The 20,210-nt window shown below is 31.3% G+C and overlaps 2 protein-coding genes across 2 annotated transcripts in view; one reads left to right on the forward strand and one right to left on the reverse strand.

The window, feature by feature from the left end:
- Positions 1–1,113: 1,113 nt before the first annotated feature.
- LOC108725336 (probable RNA methyltransferase bin3) lies at positions 1,114–5,092 on the reverse strand. Its single transcript, XM_018452280.1, has 5 exons — positions 4,918–5,092; positions 3,213–3,762; positions 2,162–2,938; positions 1,836–2,054; positions 1,114–1,663 (listed from the first exon to the last, which is right to left on the reverse strand). Exons 1-5 carry the CDS (start codon positions 5,034–5,036, stop codon positions 1,154–1,156), a joined length of 2,175 nt encoding a protein of 724 aa, XP_018307782.1. The 5' UTR covers positions 5,037–5,092; the 3' UTR covers positions 1,114–1,153.
- Positions 5,093–7,881: 2,789 nt separating this feature from the next.
- LOC108725327 (uncharacterized) overlaps positions 7,882–20,210 on the forward strand; it is a 13,961-nt gene continuing 1,632 nt past the window's right edge. Inside the window, 5 exon segments of the mRNA XM_073512040.1 lie at positions 7,882–8,156; positions 9,292–9,751; positions 11,759–11,955; positions 12,144–12,254; positions 12,430–12,678. Of these exon segments, the coding sequence (XP_073368141.1) occupies positions 8,034–8,156; positions 9,292–9,751; positions 11,759–11,955; positions 12,144–12,254; positions 12,430–12,678 (1,140 nt within the window). The 5' untranslated portion in view covers positions 7,882–8,033.

The raw sequence follows: 20,210 nt of genomic DNA on the forward strand, positions 1-20,210 counted from the left end.
TGAATTTATTATTAAATTGATCAAAAAGATTTTTGACACTATACAAATCTTATATATGTATATAAATATTTAATCTTACTAATGAATAAAACAAAAAAAAAACAAAACAAAAAAGAAACAAATGTTTGCTAAATCAGATAAGTAAGAAAAGGATAGAGGTTGATATCGCTAATATTTATATTTTAGAAGAAAAGGGAAGGAATAAGGAGAGGAAGGGAAAAAAGAAAAAATTAAAAAGAAAAGAGTACTAATAAAAATAAAGAAACAGATTTGATATCATAAGAATCGAATGAAATATAGTCTAAGCTAATCTAATTTAACTCTAGTATTACACAAATTTACAACCTTCTATAATCTATAGATTTAACTGACACATCGCTCCCATCTCTATATAAGTTTTCACTTCACATAATTTTGCTAAAATTCGGTGTAATTCCAGTGATATATATGATTAGCTTTAAATACTGCAAGCGCTAAAAACGATCCTTACTCCTATTATCTATACGCATGAAATTTTCATACCGAAGACGCGCGCTGTCCTTTAACATGTTAAGAATGAATTTCTTTATACATATAGCCATAAAAGATAATAAAAAGAAAGAAAAAAAAGGAAAGAAAAAATATTTAAAATGGAGAAATTGAAACTATTGAACATAATACATGCTAAATATTCAACCGTTATTCTTTTATCTTTTTTAACATTTATTGGTCATATATATATATATATATCGTATTGGTATTTTTTATGTTTGCGAATAAGTTATAATATAATCTGATAGAAAATTTATAAAAATATTTAAAAAATTAAAATTAATCTATATAAAGCGCGCGCAATTGATTTGCAACTAAATTTTGGAAAAAAATGTTTGATTTTTCAAAAGAGAAAAGGAATATGTATAATTTTAAGTTTACTTCAATTTTCCGTGCTGTAGATGTGCGAAAATATTCTTTTTTTTTTAAATTTATTAATACTTTATTTTTTCTCTTTCTTCTCTTATTATTCCTTTTTCTTTTGCTCTTCCCTTTTTTTAAATTATTCTCATTCTTTCCTTGTAATCTCTTTTTCTTAATTTATTAATGTCTTAATTTGCTTATTTTTCTCTTTTCCTTTCCTTTTTCTTTCTTTCTTTCTTTTCTCTCTTTCTCCAATCATTTATGAATTTTCTTCTTTCTCCTCTTTTATCCTTGGCATGTCCGAAGGTTGACTATCCAAAGGTTGACTATCGCTATTACGGCTCGGAGTATCATAGTTCGGAGTCGCACTGGGTGCATAAACGTTCGCCAATTGTTCATATTGATTTAAATCTCCACTGTGCTGACTAATCTCTGACATATTGCCTATATTGTTATTTTCTTTCGGAAATAATTCTCGCTCGTATTTCATTCTTTCCATGTCGCGGATCTCTTCTTGATCTCTTCTCGTCATTCTCTCTTGGCGACTCTGCAATGTATCACTCGTAATGTTATCGTTGACACGTTCGGTAATAGTGGAAGAGGGACCGCCAGCCTTGGTGAAGAGATGTATAGGTCGTTGAAATCCTTTGGAAGGATGAGGCGGTATAGAGACAACTTCGCATTGACAAAAGCCGACAGTAGATAGAAGATATTGTGTGAAATTATGCGGCCTGAATTCAATACTGTGATAATTTTTATGAATTCGTTCCTAAATAAAATGTAATTAGAGATCAGATATCGATTTAAAAATTTAAAAAGCAATATATATATATACATTTTTTTAGTAATAGTGTACTGTTTGTATATACTGTATTATTGGAAGCTTTTATTTTAAAAATATTACACAAAAATATTAGACAATCGCACAAAGCATTACTCACTGTGAGATTCTTTTTCTTGGTGTAACTAGCCCAACCCTGAGGTTCCAGTACGAGGACTCCACCAGGACGTAATTGCGCGTGCATACGCTTGAAAGTTTGTTTTAATCCAGCATCGCCAAAATTTAAGTGAATCCATTTAGTGATAGACAAGCATAAGATTGTGTCAAATTGCGTCTGTTCCGCACACAAAAGTGAATCGTTTTCAAGCACATAATTACCCTGAAATGAAGCATATTTGATAAAATTTAAATCGTGATGTGATTGTAACAAAAATATTTGACATTGTAATAACAAGATATATACATATAATACATATAATACATTACCTGCACAAAAATGACATTATATGGGAATCCTTTATGTTTATTTTTTGTAAATCCTGGAATATCTACAGGCCCATAACTAATTGGCATTGACATAGGAAAAAAGCTAGCATCTGAAGAGTCCCTCTTGTCATTATCTTCATTGCTCGCAGGACTTTGTACGCAATTAACATAGTGTTTCACATTCTTCCGAGCAATATTTATCAAAGTTCTATCAATATCAATCCCTGTAACACTCTTGGCACCAAAATCCCTAGCAACTGATAGAGTAATATGGCCAATGTTGCATCCAATATCCAAAATGTCCTTTTGTAGGAACAGTTCCTTTCGCTGTGCAAACATTTTTAATCTAGGATCTACTTCATGATGAGGATTTCTGTATCCATAATATCTATTGTAGTTTCCATATTGGTATCTAGCATCTTTAAGCCTAAAATTAGGCATAGCATGCTGTTGTTTCTTTTTTTTATCCTGGCTGGGCCTATGTTGAGGTCTGGGTTTCCATGCACCAGGCTGTGGAATCACTGGACTCACTATTTTATCCTTTGCATCAATTTTTCTTAATCTTTTATCCTTTATTTCTTCTAAACCTTTCAGTCGTAATTTATTTTTATCTTTCTGTGGACTTTCTGTCTTATTGTCTTTTAGACAATTTTCATTTTGTGTACTTGGAGTTTCTTCTAAGCTAATTTTTTCACCAGAAAGTCTTTCCGTTGAAGATTTATCTATTATGTTGTTTCCTTCAGTTTCCCTCAATTTGTTTGTGTCGTTAGGATCCACCTTTTTATATGTTCAGAAAATAAATGATATAAATATTTTACATATATATTCGTGCGTGTGTAATTATAAGAGAAATAAGCACATTAAGTATTTAAACATTTTAAGAATTAAAATAATATAAATTCAAAATTATCAGTTATAAATTACTGTCTCTTTATAAATAAATATATAAATATGAATAAAAATCTACTTATAAGTAAATATAAATGCATATGTATATGATGTATTCATATGTACAGTTGTTCTAAAGAAATATAAATGTCTCACAACTTACCATTTTTCCTTCGTCTTTTCCAGATCCTGAATAGGCTCTCTTCCTCTTCCTATTTCTTCGTTTCGAATTTCTTTTAGTCGGCGAAATGAGCTGTTTTTCATATTCTTCATTATCGTTACAGTTTGTCAAATTCAAAGGATCACAAATATTTGGAGGAATAATCACTTCAATAATCTCTTTTTTATGTTTTGGAGTAGGGAGGGGACTCGATTTTGGAGTCACAGCATTCATAGCACGATTTATTTCTTCGTCTTGCATGCTATTTAGATTCAAGGGATCACAAATGTTGCCTCCAAGCAAAAATTTCGTGGGAGGGATGATAACGCCTTCCTTCTTCCTACGTTTGTAGGGAGGAAAAGACTTTCCATTGCTGCAGAAGCTGCTTTGAGGTCGCTTCCTATGCAGCTGCTTGAAATAGCGATTGTCATCATGCTTATTGTGCTTTTTGTGTGAGAGATTGAAAACCTTTCTAGATTTTTCGTTTTCTTTCTTGTTGTTTTGACCTACTTTTGGGGGACGATCCACTTGAACAGAGGACATTTTGCTGAACCTGAAAAAATAAAAACAATGTGACATAATGTAAACATGCTAATAGAAAAAAATATAATAAAAACAAAGACTTATTTACAAGTAACAATATATAAGACGCTAATTTCTTTATATATATGGAAAAAATAAGGAGTAACATATATTAAAGAATAAGGAGTATAGATATACTGATTAACCGAAAAAACATCAAAAGAAAAAGAAATTATATAAGGAAAACAGAAAAACTCTAAAACATTAATTTAATTTGTATAACATAATCTTATGCAATATTGCGATAATTTTGAATATAAATACATAATGAAAATCTTATAAAATGTAGTGTAATATGATAGAGGTATAATATTATGGAGAAGAAAATAGAATAATTGTTATTATTTCTTAATGAATATAGATATGTTATATTTTGAAACTATAAAAAAATTAATAAACAAATTTAAATACATAACTAAAATTGTCTTGAATAAATAATTTAAATAAATGTTATTTAAATTTTTTAATTATAAATTTAAATAATGAGAGATATAAATTTAATAAATTATTAAATATTTCTGATGTAAATTATAAAATTATTTTTTTATAGCCAAAAGTTTTCGTATACAAAATATATATATATACATATTCTATTTTATTTTATTTTTAAACAAAATGCAATTAAAATAGAGTCTAAATAACAAAACGTAAAAAATGCTGATAAAGAAAGGAAATGCGTACATTTTTTACTAACACTTTCTACACTATTTCAATCTGTCAGTAAGTGCAATTAAAAAAAATTTGTTTATTCTCATATATTTTCTACGATTGGGATTAACTGAATTTTCTGCATTTATTCATTTATTTACACTAAATATTCTCCGGAAACTTTGTTGCCTGAGAAGGAAGGTTGTAAAGGTGGAAAAAAAAGCAGGTAAAATAATAATAGCATATTCCGCAGATTTGACAGGCCGGTAAAGAGATATCTATGTCCGCGTGGTGGCGCGCATGTGGCGCAGCGTGGTGCGCTACTGCTGCCGCCGGTGCTGCCACACCGCCGCCATCCGCCATCGCCATCGCCGCTGTCGTCGCTACCGACAGCACGTCGTGAATTCGCCATATTCGATGTTACGGGATTTTCTTTTCGTCAACATTCACACCGCCGATTACGAATATGTATGCTCACCTTGATAAACCAACACTCTCACTCACTTCTCTCTTCCAATCGCTCGTACGACTATCTTGATGATAATCCTCTTCGTGCGTCTTGTTGGGAACTGCGACGTCCATGTGACGCCTGCCCATCTACAATGGCGAATAACTGCTTCTCGAATGCGAGCGGCGACCGAAAGCTCGCGCCGCACCGCGACGCCATTTTCCATTAGGATCCACCGACAGGGTCGTATTAATCACGAGAGACCCTAAAGGAATTGACAAACTTCCAGAAATATATTTCATTTTCAATTTATTCCATTCTCAAATTATTTTTTAATTTAATTTAAAATTTCAGGAAAAACAATTTATCTTTTCGAAACAGACTGTGCAGGATAAAATTATATAATGTTGTGCGAGCTATATAAAAATAACGACTATAATTTGAAAAAGAACAGATTACCATACTATACTTATACTAATGTCTTTTCTACAATAGGGTCGCAAGTCGTAAGCCGTAAGAAATTAGTCAATTAAGGCCATCACACGTACAAAAATTTTAGTCGTAATCGTAAGACCATAAGCAAATCGGCCAATCACAGTTCAGCATTTAAAAACGCGAGATCTTAATTTTGATTGTGATTGGTCGATTTGCTTGCGACCTTACGATTACGTCTAAAATTTTTGTACGTGTGATGGCCTTTACAGTTGAATACAAAAAGAATAATTAACTGGGTGCATTCCGAGTTACGCACGAAGCGCATGATGCATCATTTGTTCTTGTTCACCAAATAATAAAGAAGGATAAAACGATACATCACGCGCTTCATGCGCAACTCGATACGCACCCTATGATTGATTAATTTCTTACGGTTTATGACTTGCGACCTTATTGTAGAACAGGCATATAAGGGCCCTCGCAGACAATATTTCTGTAATGGCCATTCTACAATAAGCCATTAGTCATAAATCAGAAGTTAGAAGCTGGAAATTGACGACTGTGATTGTCACGGTCAATTTCCAGCTTCTAACTTCTGATTTATGATTAATGGCTTATTGTAGAATGCGTGTAACAGTAACCTTAAGACGTGAACTTAAGCCGATGAGCCAATCAGGATATTGCTTTAGGTCTACGTAATTTAACGGAAATGGAAATAACAATAAATTTATCCATAACCTCGTAATAAGGCGAATTTCAACCGGTTGAAACTTGCCTTATGGATAAGTTTACTGCTATTTCTATTTCCGTTAGATTACGTAAACCTAAAGCAATATCCTGATTGGCTCATTGGGTTAAGTTCACGTTTTAAGGTTACTGTTACAGAAATATTGTCTGCGGGGGCCCTTATAATCACAGTCAATTCTTATAGATTACGGCTGCGATCCACTTGACGCTACAAACGCTTCGAAGCATTCTTTGATCAATTCGTAAAATTCTTTGTTCTGATTGGTCGCTCAAACGCTTCGAAGCATTTGTAGCGTCAAATGGACCGCAGCCTCTGGCATACGGCAATGACGGCATATAGCGGTTACACGGCCAATATAAATGATCCCTAAACGTAAATTTTCACGAGCTGCTCAAACCGGCAATTTTGACCACGTGATCCTTTCAGAAGATCCTTTTTGTCGCTGAAACAGTCGGTTTGAGCAGCTCGTGAAGTTGTACCTTTATAGACCCGGTTTTTCATTATCTGGTTAACTTCCCCTACAGCACAAAGTTGCGCAGCAACACTACTGCAATATTGCAGCAACATTGCATGTTGCAGCAATATTGCAGAGATTTTGCTGCAAATTTTGTGCTGTATGGATTGTGGTTAGGTTTTTAACCTTATGTTTTATCCAATGGGCTTCATCTGCTATGTCATAGATGAAGCTCATTGAATGAAACATCAAGTTAAGCTTAACCATAAGTTAATCAGATAATGAAAAACCGGGCCTAAGCGTCAGCAGGTGACATACCTGTCTGAGACAAATTTCTGTTTAACGAAATTATTGCTAAAATATTGAGAAAATCGCAATATGTAATTGCGATAATCAGAAAAGTTATCTGTAGATTACCTATTTTTGAAAAAAAAAAAAAAAGAAAAATTCGTTCTAGCATCTGCCCTTAGAGTGTAGTTGAGGTACAGATATAATTTCGTTTACTATAAAGTTTTAAAGACTAAATTGCAAAATCTATTACAATATTGTGAATCGACCTTCATAGCTTCGTAAAATATAAGCCAAAAATGTCTCATGGCGAAATATTCTACGAGACATACGCTTCTACAAGAGAAACAATAAAATATTATTGAACTTGATTATATTTGCACCGAAAGTAATAGGAGCAGATAATTTTATTTATTAAAGATAATCTTTTGAAAGCAAAATTGCAAAATTCGGCTCTGTAAAAACTTTCACAACTGCGTAAGAAATATAAAGTAAAAAAAATTTCATGGCAAAATATTGTTTCTACGAAATAAAATTTAACAGAGTATATATATATATATATATAGTACTTAAATATAGTATGTATATGTGTGTATGTATATATATTTTGTGCGCGCGCGCGCGTGTGTGTATGTGTGAATAGCATATGTACAGACTTAAGGGTTGCGCACAATAGAAGAAATATTAGGCCTATTCTTTTTAGCTGAATTTCTTGCACGGTTCATCTTTTCTCTTTTTCTCTCCACGTAGAGAGAAAAGGAAAAAAGATCGTGCAAAAACTTTAGTTAAAACGAACAGATCTATTGAGAACAAGGGAATAAATATTAAAATTTCAACCTATCAGAAACCACTGCCATACACGTACAATTTCTAATAAGTTGAAATCTTAATATTTATTTCTAATTATTTATTGCTAATATTTTTCTATTGTGTGGTGTGTGTGCGCAGGGCTTTATAGAGTACGTGATATACAGCCTGAAGTGTGTCATCTATCAGATAAGTCTAATGTACGATCGAATTTTTGCAGCAATGTTAACACGAATGAAAGAATAGTCGTGTTCAAACTCGTGTAAACCCCGTTTAGCGTAATAACGGTGGCGCCTTTCTCGCCTGTTAAATTGTCTTGATCGCGCTTTTATCTCTCATTACGATTTTCTAAATCTTTCTAGAACATTGAAAAATCTTGGATCGAGGGGGTAAGATTTCGAAATTTGGTGAAGAATGGCCAAGAATCGCGACAATCGCAATCGCGTAGATTATACAAGGCAAACAATACGATTATTCGAAGACCGGGATCGCAAACAACGTGATAACATCGCGGAAGTCGCACGAACATTTCCATGGGTAAGTCGGGAATATAATCAAGTTGGGTCAAGTTTTATCAAATTGGTTAATCCTCAATTTAGTAAGTTAATTATTACATTTATTAGTAGATATAATTATTTAGTTCAAAAAGAAATTTTATCATATTCGGATTACAAGAAGTCTTTCCGCAAAACTTTTGCATTCATCTACTTTTTCAATACTATATTGAAGTTTTCAATAAAACATTACAATTTGCGTCCAAGTTACGTTAAATTAAATACTGTACACATACTACACATATATATACATGTACAAGTAGGTACGCACGCTCATCCCAAGCAGAATCATATAATGATGTTCAAATGATATCAAATAATGAAAAATAATAATGATTTCGAAGCCATATTGACACCATTTTGATATCAGCATGACTTTTTCTTCTGCATGCATTCGCTCAAAAATAGTATATATTTAACACAAATTTGAATAATATCTTGATGTCTCTCAATAATCCTATACAAATTAAGATAATTTAGATTATTAAATTAAATCAATAATGATATAATATACGGACAATGAGAGCGTTAACATAGCGCGGGAATTGGTGCGCAATTTATACAATAGTCTAATAATATTCACATTATATATATATATATATTAAAATTATACAGTGACTGTCGATACCAACTTATTTGAACATTTCGGTTTTTTTCAAACCATCTTCAGCAAATTCGTAGATCGTTATCATAGATGTATTAACAATAGTCCTACCTTCTGGTTGGAGACAATTCCCAACCAGACGATAGGGAGACACTCCTCGGTCTTACATAGAACATAATTTCAACATCTTGCAACTATTGTTAATACATCTATGATAATGATCTACGAATTTGCTGAAGATGGTTTGAAAAAAAACCGAAATGTTCAAATAAGTTGGTATCGACAGTCACTGTACAATTTGAATATACAGGGTGTCCCAGAATGTATTATGCGAATATTATTAGACTATTGTATAAATTGCGCACCAATTCCCACGCTGTGTTAATGCTCTCATTGTCCGTATGTTATATCATTGTTTTTTAATTTCGAGAGCCCGATTAGTATTTAAATTTTGATTTTAAATCAATAATTATATTATCAAATTGGAACGTTACAGGTCTAGTTTTATTTTTAGAATGAAGCATGGAGCAGCTCCTCACATTCCTCTTACACATCCCCGTTGTTCGTAATTTCTCCGACAGCAAAAAGAACCATGCCTATACCTCCGAATGCTCCTATCAAACCGAGGAAACCTTTCTCAAAAGAGGGTTTAAAACCTAAAAAGCTACACTTTACAGACAAAGAAAAAGATGAAGCAGAAGACGAAAACTATTCTGAAGGAAGCATAGATTTGTCGACAATGTTCAAACAGAAAACAAAATTTTCGAAGATACAGGGAGAAACAGGAAGATTAGATCACGAAAACTTGAATACCATGTTGCAAAGTATGCAACTTGAGCTAGAAAATAAGGAGAATAGGCAATATGGACAGGAACAACATGAAAGAAGAGCGAAAAATAATCGTTCCATCGCAAAGGAACGTGCGAGAAATATTAGTTCTTCCCAATCGTCAAAATTAAACCGCAGTTCAAAAGGTGAATTTGTACACTTCCGTATATGACCTGCTGGAAGATATTGATGATTACGATTATAAAATTAGCATAATAATAATAATAATAATAATAATGTTGACGACGATGACGACAGGATGGTAATGACAAAGATGATGATAGTAAAGATGATGAAATCAGTGAATTAATGAATTAATGAGTTTATTAAATATTAAAAAGTTATTCAGTGTAATGTCACAATAATAATTAAATTAGTAATATTCGTAATTAATTGATCATTAGTATAAATGTGATTATTAAATCAGTGTATAAATAATAAATATATTAATTAAGTGTTTATTATAATTGTTAGATTGCAATTGTTGTTGCGTATACTTGTATCTATTCTATATGTAAGTCTGATTTCATCCACTATTGGATATCTGCCTCTTCCATTGTACATGGGTCTTTGGAAGAAAGGAGTTTGGCGTTAAAATGCCACGCTTGTCATGCGTGTTGACGAGTGCATATATCCATTGATATATACATGGGACCTACAGTTTTTAACACACCGAATTCGAACGGCGATGGCAAAGATACTCTCGGAGAGATTTGCCGTTGCCTTCCGAGTGGTGGCAATCAAAATTTGATGTTCTGGATGGACTTAAACCCCCGGATCTTTGGCACAGAGAGCAGTCACGCTTTGCGTCACGATCACTATATAATATACTCGTATAGAATCATATTTATCATAGAATTATGTTATTGACTAAATAAATGTCGTTGTAATGGTCATTATTACAATGGTGGAAATGTACGTATACAAGAAAAGATTGTAAAACGTATAAAAGGATGTATAATATATTTTCTTGTAACAAGCTCTAATACATTTGTTATTACATCAAATAATTATCTTGCATATGCAAGAATGACAACAAATATTCATGTGTGCACAAAATGCCTTCTGACTCCGACATCTTATGTAGTATTTCGATATTGAAAAATATACCCTTTCACCCTAAACGCTTTACTTTATACGTTTTAATATTGTTTACGAATAAAAAAAAACAAACTCATAGCAAGACTATATTATAAATTTGCAAAAAATCAGTTTTTTTTTCTTAGGTTTCGAAAAGTACTCATGTATGGCAGTATCGCAATATACGGATACAATAAGTACAGATGTAAAAATGAGTAAAGAAGAAATATTATTATGGTTACAATCGCAAAGAGACATAGGTATGTTCATCGAATGCTGTAGGAAAACTTGTAAAAAATGGCGATATTGTGATGATTTCCATGATCCTGTGGATGTACCAAAACTTTGGTATTGTAAAATGAATTCAGGTACGTGTTTACTACTGAATTATGAATATATTGACACATACCGGGTATTCCATTTTAACTTTGCCATCGAAATGACTAAAAAACATTCTACGAAAAAAGAACTAGAAACAAAACTTTTATCGTTTTGGGAGCAATATCTGATGAATTGATTAGATTTCCAGTCTGGAACACGTGTTGGGATCAATCAAACTCAAGTCGATTTTTCAATAAAAGACATTTTGTTACAGATTCAATTGGGTCTCAAAATAAGATTTGCATCGATTAAATTTTCAGTTTGAAGCTTATGTTGGACCTAGTCAAGTCCAAGTCGATTTTTTTTACATAGGAACACCTTATAATATTATTTATCCTTGAAAAATTTAATCCATCTCAACTCATCAGATAATCTTCTCAAAATACTTAAAAGTTTTGTCTTTATAGTTATTTTTTCTTAGTAAAACTTTCTAGTTATTTTGACAGTAAAGTTAAAATGGGACACCCTGTATATATTAATCGATATATACATACGTATATATATGTATACATCTTATATATATATATATTAAGTTATATTATATTTTATTACTAAAAAAAAATTCCATTTAAAGTAATTAATATTAAGTATATATATATATATATATAATTATAATGAAATATACACAATAGTATATTTAATATGATAATATATAAATACAAAAATTAAATACAAAGACATATATCATATAGATAAAACTGTTGCTTCTTGTCTCGTACCGGAAGTGCCACAAACAGAGGCAGTAAAAGAAGATTTAATAGAAAATAAATATAATAGCGGAAGTCTTGTATGGGGTCACATGCATGGTTATCCATGGTGGCCCGCAATCGTAGATGATTGCTTTGAGACCTTACGATATTACGAATTAAAAGAATCATCAATAATCCCTGTAAGTTCCAAAAAAGATAAATATATACGATGTGAAGTAATTAAAATTTTATTCATTTAAATACATTTACATTTATTTAATAAATTTAACATCTTTAATTTTTAATTTATTTAATTAATTTGTTACAATTTAACTTATCAAGATTACGGAATTAACTTATTATAATGTAACGAATGATGCTTGCGTAGGTAAAATATCATGTAACATTCTTCAAAGATGATATAATTCAACATGCTTGGCTTAATCCCAAAAGTATCAAAGCTTTCACAAAATGTAAGAAAAGCACTATTATGAAAAAGGTATCATATCATATTTATTTATTTATCCAAAAGATTTAAAAATATTTAAGGTTATTACCATTCGGTTTTCATTAATTTATAATGTATAATATTTCCTTCTATCGTTTTATATATTCTCTATTATTTTTTCTTTGGATTTTTATTTATTCATTTTATTATTTTATTGTTCAAACAGAATAAATTTTACAAAATAAACGATAAGAAACCGCTAGAAAAAGCTTATACTTTGGCACAAAGCGCAATTCCATTATCGATATTCGAAAGATTGCAAAGATTTAGTTATATTTCGCGCTTCAAGAATATGCGAGAATCTGTAAGTCAATTGAACGAGGAGGAAGATAATGAAATTCCGCCTACACCACCTGAGTCAAACAAACGTATGACGTTAAAGAAGTTTCGCTTAAAAAATAGACATTACACGAAAAACAATTTTTAATACATAAATTACATTTCTACGAATATTTGTTTATATATCTTTTTATATTTTATAAAAACAAATTTTATAGATATTTTGTTAAACATTTAAACACTGCAAAAATAAGTCAGTGACGACTTTTTAAGTTATATTTAGTCTAGAAGTATAAAATTTCGAGAAAATAGTTTTTAATTAAAACTATAGATATATGTTAATTAAAATATAATCGAATTTAAGAAGTGTTACTGTTGTACTGTAAATAGTGAAATTTCTTCAAAACTTGATCAATTGAATTCTATTATATTTTAATTAATTCTATTATTCTATTATATTTTAATTAATTCTATTATATTTTAATTAACATATATCTATAGTTTTAATTAAAAACTTTTTTCTCGAAATTTTATACTTGATCGGTTTAATTATATTACACTTTAATTACATTATATTTAAGAAATTAAATTTGAAGGGGCTAATTAGAAGTCAGCGCGCGATAATAAATGCTTTTGCTGAAGATGGCCAAAAGTTATGGCCGAAACGTTCAAATTATAATAATTAAAAATATATTCTATACTACTAAATATTTTTATGAGTATAAATTTGCGCACTTCTTACCGCGCTGACTCTTAATTAGCTCCTTCAAATTTAATTTCTTTAATCTTAAGGAGTCCATTATTATTATATACAGTTTTTCTACATTATATTCTTTACATAATGTAATATATTTCAAGAATAATAAAATTAGATTCATCAAGTCTTTGGAAATGTTACATTTTATTTATATTATATTATACCAAATTAGCTTGAATACAATAGCTAACTGACAGTCGACTACATTTTAGTCGACTAAAAGTCGACATTCAGTCTGACTTCAAAGTCGACTTTTTCTACCCACTGACAATCGACTAAAAGCCACATCTTCCGTAACAGTAACCGTAAGACGTACCGTAAGAATTAGTCAATCACGGTCAAAAATTCTTTTGAATTCTTAATTCTAATTGGCTGATTCTTACGGTACGTCTTATGATTACTGTGTGCCATGGCCTTAATAGTCGACTTCGTACTGTATGGGAATATATATATATATAATAGCAAATACACAATATTATTAGATGTCGATATAATGAAAAACATGTAAAATGATAAATAAAAATGAACAATGAAGAACATTTTTTAATTTTTCAATTCTGTTAGACAGCGTTTAATTGTACGAAAAGCATATATTATTTACATTTTAATTCTAGAAAGCATAAAAAGAGAAGAACACGTTTCAAAAATAAGAAATCTACTTTATCGATATAAAACCAACAGATTACTTCGTTCATGTATATACGTAGTTCGTAATAAGAAATGTAGGACAGAGGGCGAAACTTGAACGTGATTGAATTGTTTTAACAACGTATTACGTCAATGAATTAATTGCTTAAAGCTGTCATAAATTATCGCAAAAATAAAACGCGCTGCTATGATAATTTTGGAAAAATACATAAAATTTAAAAGTTTTTTAAAAAATTATGAAGAAGGGAAAACGTTATGGATAATATTTAGATAATATTTAGATTTATATTAAAATTTAAAAGACAATTAATTTTATAGAAAATTATATTAAATAATAATGTAGAACTGAAAAGAATTATAATAAAGAATTTGGAAAAAAATTGAAAAAAAGGTCATCTACTACTTGTTTTTAATTCTTATATATTTATATATTTTAAAAGTTAACATTTTTTAGTGATCTATATATATATCTAACTAAAAAGTATTATAATTTGCAAACCTGTGCAAAATTGTAATCCTTTAAAAGTAACATAAGAATAATTATAATTCTAAAAGATTATAATTTTGCAAATTTGTTTAGAAGCGCAATAATAACGGAATATTAAATTAACATCGAGTTATTTTATAGGTATATTATAGGTAATTGGGGTCACAGATATGGATGGTTTTTTTCCATGACATGCTAAATACTAAAATAATATTAGAAAATGATTGTATCTTAAAACCAAAAATGTAGTTGCGATATATTTTTTATTGGTGCTGTCGATATGCTCGTACGTAGAACGTATATTAACACGCCGAACAACGGTGAGACGCGGTATCCGCTGACGTCACGATGACCCGGCGCGACCCCGGTGAACCCCGGCAGCGATATTAACATAGCGATTTACAATTGCTTATACGCGCGTACAATCGGTTGGTTTCCGCTCATTGATTCTCTTTTCGCGTATCTATTTCATGCGTTTTAATAAATCCGTTATTAAACGATCTACAAAATGCGCGAATAAATATAAACCAAATATGGGGTTGGTTTTGTTGCATGTGAAACTTTGCGTTGCATTTCTATTATCAACGACATAATAATTTAATTTTAATTTTTAAAATTACGAAAAGGAAAACGTAGCGCATCATCAACGTAACTCTTAATAAAAATTGTGTCCGAAATTGAGAAAATCTTTTTTTCAGTTTTCATTTATAAAACTACGAAACATTAATTAGAAATTCTTTTCCTGAAATGTAATTTTCCATAGAAACGGAAATTATACGTTACGATCTAAGGCACACAATCTAAGGGCCACGCCCGTTTATGAAGGGAATGGCCAAACGATGTAGAAGAGGTCCACTCTTTAACTATCTTTCTCTCTTTTTGCCATCGATCCTCTATCTATGGCACTCCCATGTTTGTCAACGACCTACGCCCCCATCATCACACAGTTTCCAAACTATATAGATATATAATCAATCCTCCTAAGATTCCATTATAATTTCCGTAGAATTCAATTTTTTGTATCTATACATTACGCAAAAATAAAATATGATATACATATGATAATGCGCATTATATAGATAATAAATGTTACAATAAGATATATAACATCAATCGAGAGCTACGTTTGTGCGAGTCTTCTTTCAAAAGATTTCCATACGTTTTCTTTTATAATTCTTTTTTTAATAATTCATTCTGTATATCTTCATAAGAAAATCGTTTCTTTACTATTCTGCTTAAGGACCGAACATTGATTGTTACGCCATTGGCAACCGCGTTGATCTCGAGCGAACGCGTTTACAAAGCGTAATAAAAAAAGGGGAGCTAATTATAGTTGCGGTCTATCTTGGAGAAGCGAGGGGACGAAAGAGAACATAACGACAAAATGAAAATGAAAAGTACTTGTGTGGTAGAGAAGGGGAAGGGAAGAGTGTAATCTTTTCGAGTGTCGCGTATCCCATCAGAGAAGGGCCGTATGAAGCAACTTTGAAAGCGCCTGCACTTGTCTTTTATGCATTACATCATCTCCGACATATCTTTTATCTAATATTATCGTATGTTACATTTTTCTTAAAAAAACTTGAAAATTCTTGAAAAATTTTATCAGAAAAGAAATTAAAATCATATTAAACATAAGTTTTGTTCTTATTTTCTGTACTCAGATTATCGTCTCAGATTATTATTATATGACTATCACTACAAATTAATCTTAATGTATAAACGTTCTTATCTAAATTAATATTAATTTTTGGTGAAATTATAATAAAACAGTGTAGAGCCATAATTAATTTTACAAATTCGCATAGTTAAAAATGAATGTAACGTGACAAATCGATTTTTTGAGAGTGATTTGAGGTGATGAAATAACGAGATTTCGAACGTAGAAATCTCAATCTTATGCTTGCCTAGCAACACGATTTGAAGCCGAAGTCACGGGAGCATGTGATAACGAGACGCGTGTACCCGGGCGAGCATATCTCGGGTTATCGGCTTTTTTCGGTGACAGTGAGTAGCGAATGAGCGTAGAAAGTGTATGAACTATGCGAAAGATATCAACGCATGGCCACGTTGGACCACAGGTCATCGAGCGAGAGATAGATCCGAGACGATCCGCCATCAAATCAAATTGAGCATTTTTCATTCCAAATAATGTACAATATGCATATAAGCGGGCATTATTATAAATACAAACAAATGTTAAAGTTACACGTAGTCGCGCGCGCACATATAAAATTAATGTGTAAAAAATAAAAATACTACATCGAAACAATATTCATTCATAGAAAATTGTTTTTATTGTATAAAAGGAATATTTGTTCCATGGAAATAATTTCGTTGCACCAATCTCACGCGCGCATAGTTAACATGAGATAAAAGATTCTGAAGGTTTTCTAACTTTTCGATAGCTACCAGCAGAAAAGAAGAAGAGAAAAAGAATAATGGAAAGAAGGAAAGAAGAAAAGGAAAGGAAAGATTAGGAACAAAATTCGCTCTCTAAATGCTACTTCGAAAATTACTAAGAATATGGCGGTCAATGCCATCGCCTGGCTACTATTATAGCCGAGACGCCTGGTATATTTTCGTCGTGACCTACTAATACACTTTATGAAGTAAGTCTCGTCTTGAATCATTTCTCTGTAGGCTCTGATAATTCAGAATATTAAAAAATCCTATTATGTGCCAAAAAATTAGCAATAGTCTCATCAATTTTAACGTATGGTATCGGTACAACGATAAACAATAATTGGAAATTCGAAACGGGACATCTGCTGTGTCTCCTTTAAAGTATTAAGGCCCGTAATTTGCACCAACGTTACTTTAATTTTAAGCGAGGTTTAAAACTCTCTTTGTCCCTGTCTCTTTTCGGTTTTAAGTCTCGTTCAAAGTCAAAGTAACGTTGGTGCAACCAGGCCTAAGATCATTTAAAGCTTTTACGTTTGTGCAAGTCTTTTTATTGCCATGTACACATGTCTCGCATATATAATTGATTAATACTTTTTTAATATTAGTACATATAACAAATTTGAAACTAGTAGCGATAGAGGAACGTCGTTCCTTGTCACATTTCTGCTTAAGAAAACAATTATTTATCGAATAATACATCATCATTAGGATTGTGTGATTGCGGATATTGATATCTTGTATAAAATATATACATATAATATATGTATAAGCTATAAAAATTAGAAAAGTGCGGCAATTGTAATAGTTTCTTTTGAAATATATTTGGAAAAAAGGATGTATTGCAAATTATGATCAAAGAATCTATTAATCGTTGATATTAAAATCGTAAATTATAAAATGTTACAATATTACTCTGATATATTAATATTATTGTAATGTTTGTCAAATATCTTTCTGTTAAGGATATTATTTCTGTCAAGGATTGCCCATTTGAGTTTTACGTCTTGGCAATTTATCGACAAGGTTTTTAAACAGTCTCTGTACATGGTGTGACGATAGGTGAGGTATTACGAAATCACGCGCTTCCATATATTCATGAATACAGTCGCTCGCATAGGAAAAGTGCATTTACATGTGAACAGCTCGGGTCTCTTCGGGTCGGCAAATATCTGACTTTGTTTAACGTACAATTAATTTCGAGCTTGAAGTATGTTCTTCCACAATATATAAGTTTTTAAAAAGAGAAAAGTGTCTGTTATTGACTATCCTAACAAGTAAATTATTACAAATGAAATATTTTCATAAGTTTGACATTTCAATTTTTTCACGAAAGATTAAATATAACTTGAGAAAGAACTAAAATAATTATTACATCTTCTTTTATCTGCTTGCAAATACAAAATATAACTTGAAGCAACTTGATATGAGCTTTATGATGATCTTTACACATATTATCCATCATTCTTGTTCTGCGCATCAAATTTATTTTGCTGTACTGTTATCACCGAAGCCTCTGGCTCTATTTCGTAAGAAGAACGAATGATGAATGCGTCGTTTCGATAAAATTTTTTGAATTTAGGTCACAGGGTAACATTACGGGGTTGTCGGGGTCGGGATAGGTCGATAAGATTATTGACGTTAAACGGTTATAAGTGCATCGGTTATGTAAAATGATAATATGACGAAAACGAGATTCTAGGTCGACAAAATGACACGTTAATATAAAATCAGGCTCATTAAGATTTAATGTAAAAACTGCTTGTTCAAACGGAAAAACGCCTTTTATTGCATCGCTATTGTTTGTTTTTTACTTTATACATTTTATTTTATTTCATTTTTTTATTTTGTTGAATTTTATTTCTCATTACGCTTTCTTTTTTCATTTTATTTTACTTTACTTAATTTTTTTTCATTGAACTTAATGTAACTGTATATTTTATTATAATTCAATAAGAATTTAATTTGACTTTATGCTTCATTTTCTATCTCATTTTGCATTCTACATTGCTTTTACTTTATTCTATAATAAAATATATGCATTTTTTGGATCGCAGTAAGAATAATCAGTAACAAATAACAACTGAAAGTATACCGAATGTCAACTTTCGCTATCTTTTCGCCACTGTTTGCTCTTACCCTGCGTGTATCGTGCGTGCAATCATTTATTCGTATTGGTCACGTGATTGACGATTGACGATTGACGATTAGCTGCAATCGGAAAGCAGAATATTTGAATTTCAAAATCTATTACACATCACACGCGCGCGCGCGCGTGTGTGTGTGTATATATATATATATACATACCCAGCAAACATTTTGTACGCAAGATAATATAAAATTGGCAATAAATTCCAGCGGAATAATACGTCAAAACTAGAGCCTACTGTGTCCGCAATAGGATTTCCAATATAAATCATATTTGAAGAACATATTTTGAAGTCAAATTGAAACCAACACCAGAACTTTGATAATAGCAATGTGATGACAGATTGATGCCAAATGCAGGTCAAATCTGTTGTCTAACGCGCCGACAAAATGGTGCCAAATATATTTGACGAATAGATAATGTTGCATTCTTTCGTGAAAAACGCTGACATTTTTGTAATAGCAAAATTGCTTAAGATTTGCTGTCGATTTGTTATCAACGCGTTGAACAGACCTGCTCGCTTTTCACCGTTTCTCTGTCATATACTTTGCCGACAAGGTTATCGCTTATTTGGTAGGAATGTGCTAACAGTACCGGCAATAACAAAGTATGTTTCTTATTTGCGGCCATAATCTGTTGTCAACCTTGTCAGTCGCAGAAAAGGTTATAGGGGTATACATATAATAATTCTATTTTCGCGCACTCTGTTTTCGTTATTCGACTCCGCATGCAAATTGAAACGAGCTTTGCCAATATATAATTGAAGCCTTACGACAAGAGTCCTACGACACTGGGCGGTCCTGCGTATGTGTTTAATTATTGGAACGCACGCACAGCGATCTTGCAAGAAAGCATGTTTAACCTGCTGATCAAGGGGCGTGGTGACATTTTGATGTCACATATACATATAAGTAATATTTAGACGCAAATCATCATAATAAAAATTAAAAACGCTCATTATATATATTATATTTATATACGCGGGCGTTCGCGCGCATACACACGCAACAAATTGACTTTTTTCCTAAAAATAAAGCTGCTATGGAAAAATAACAAAATGCGAAAGTTATGAAAGAGAATCCGCTAACTATTCTCCATAGAAAATTTTACAAAGATCTTTAAAACATGCCAAACAACTTAATAAATTATGAAATACCAAGCAACAATTTTAAATTTGCTTAAAGAAATACGAAAAGCTTACTCTGCACTGAAAAAAAAGATTGGCTG

This window comes from Mycetomoellerius zeteki, unplaced genomic scaffold (assembly GCF_001594055.1).
Source record: "Mycetomoellerius zeteki isolate Tzet28-1 unplaced genomic scaffold, Tzet1.0 scaffold343, whole genome shotgun sequence".
Taxonomy (NCBI): Eukaryota; Metazoa; Arthropoda; class Insecta; order Hymenoptera; family Formicidae; genus Mycetomoellerius; species Mycetomoellerius zeteki.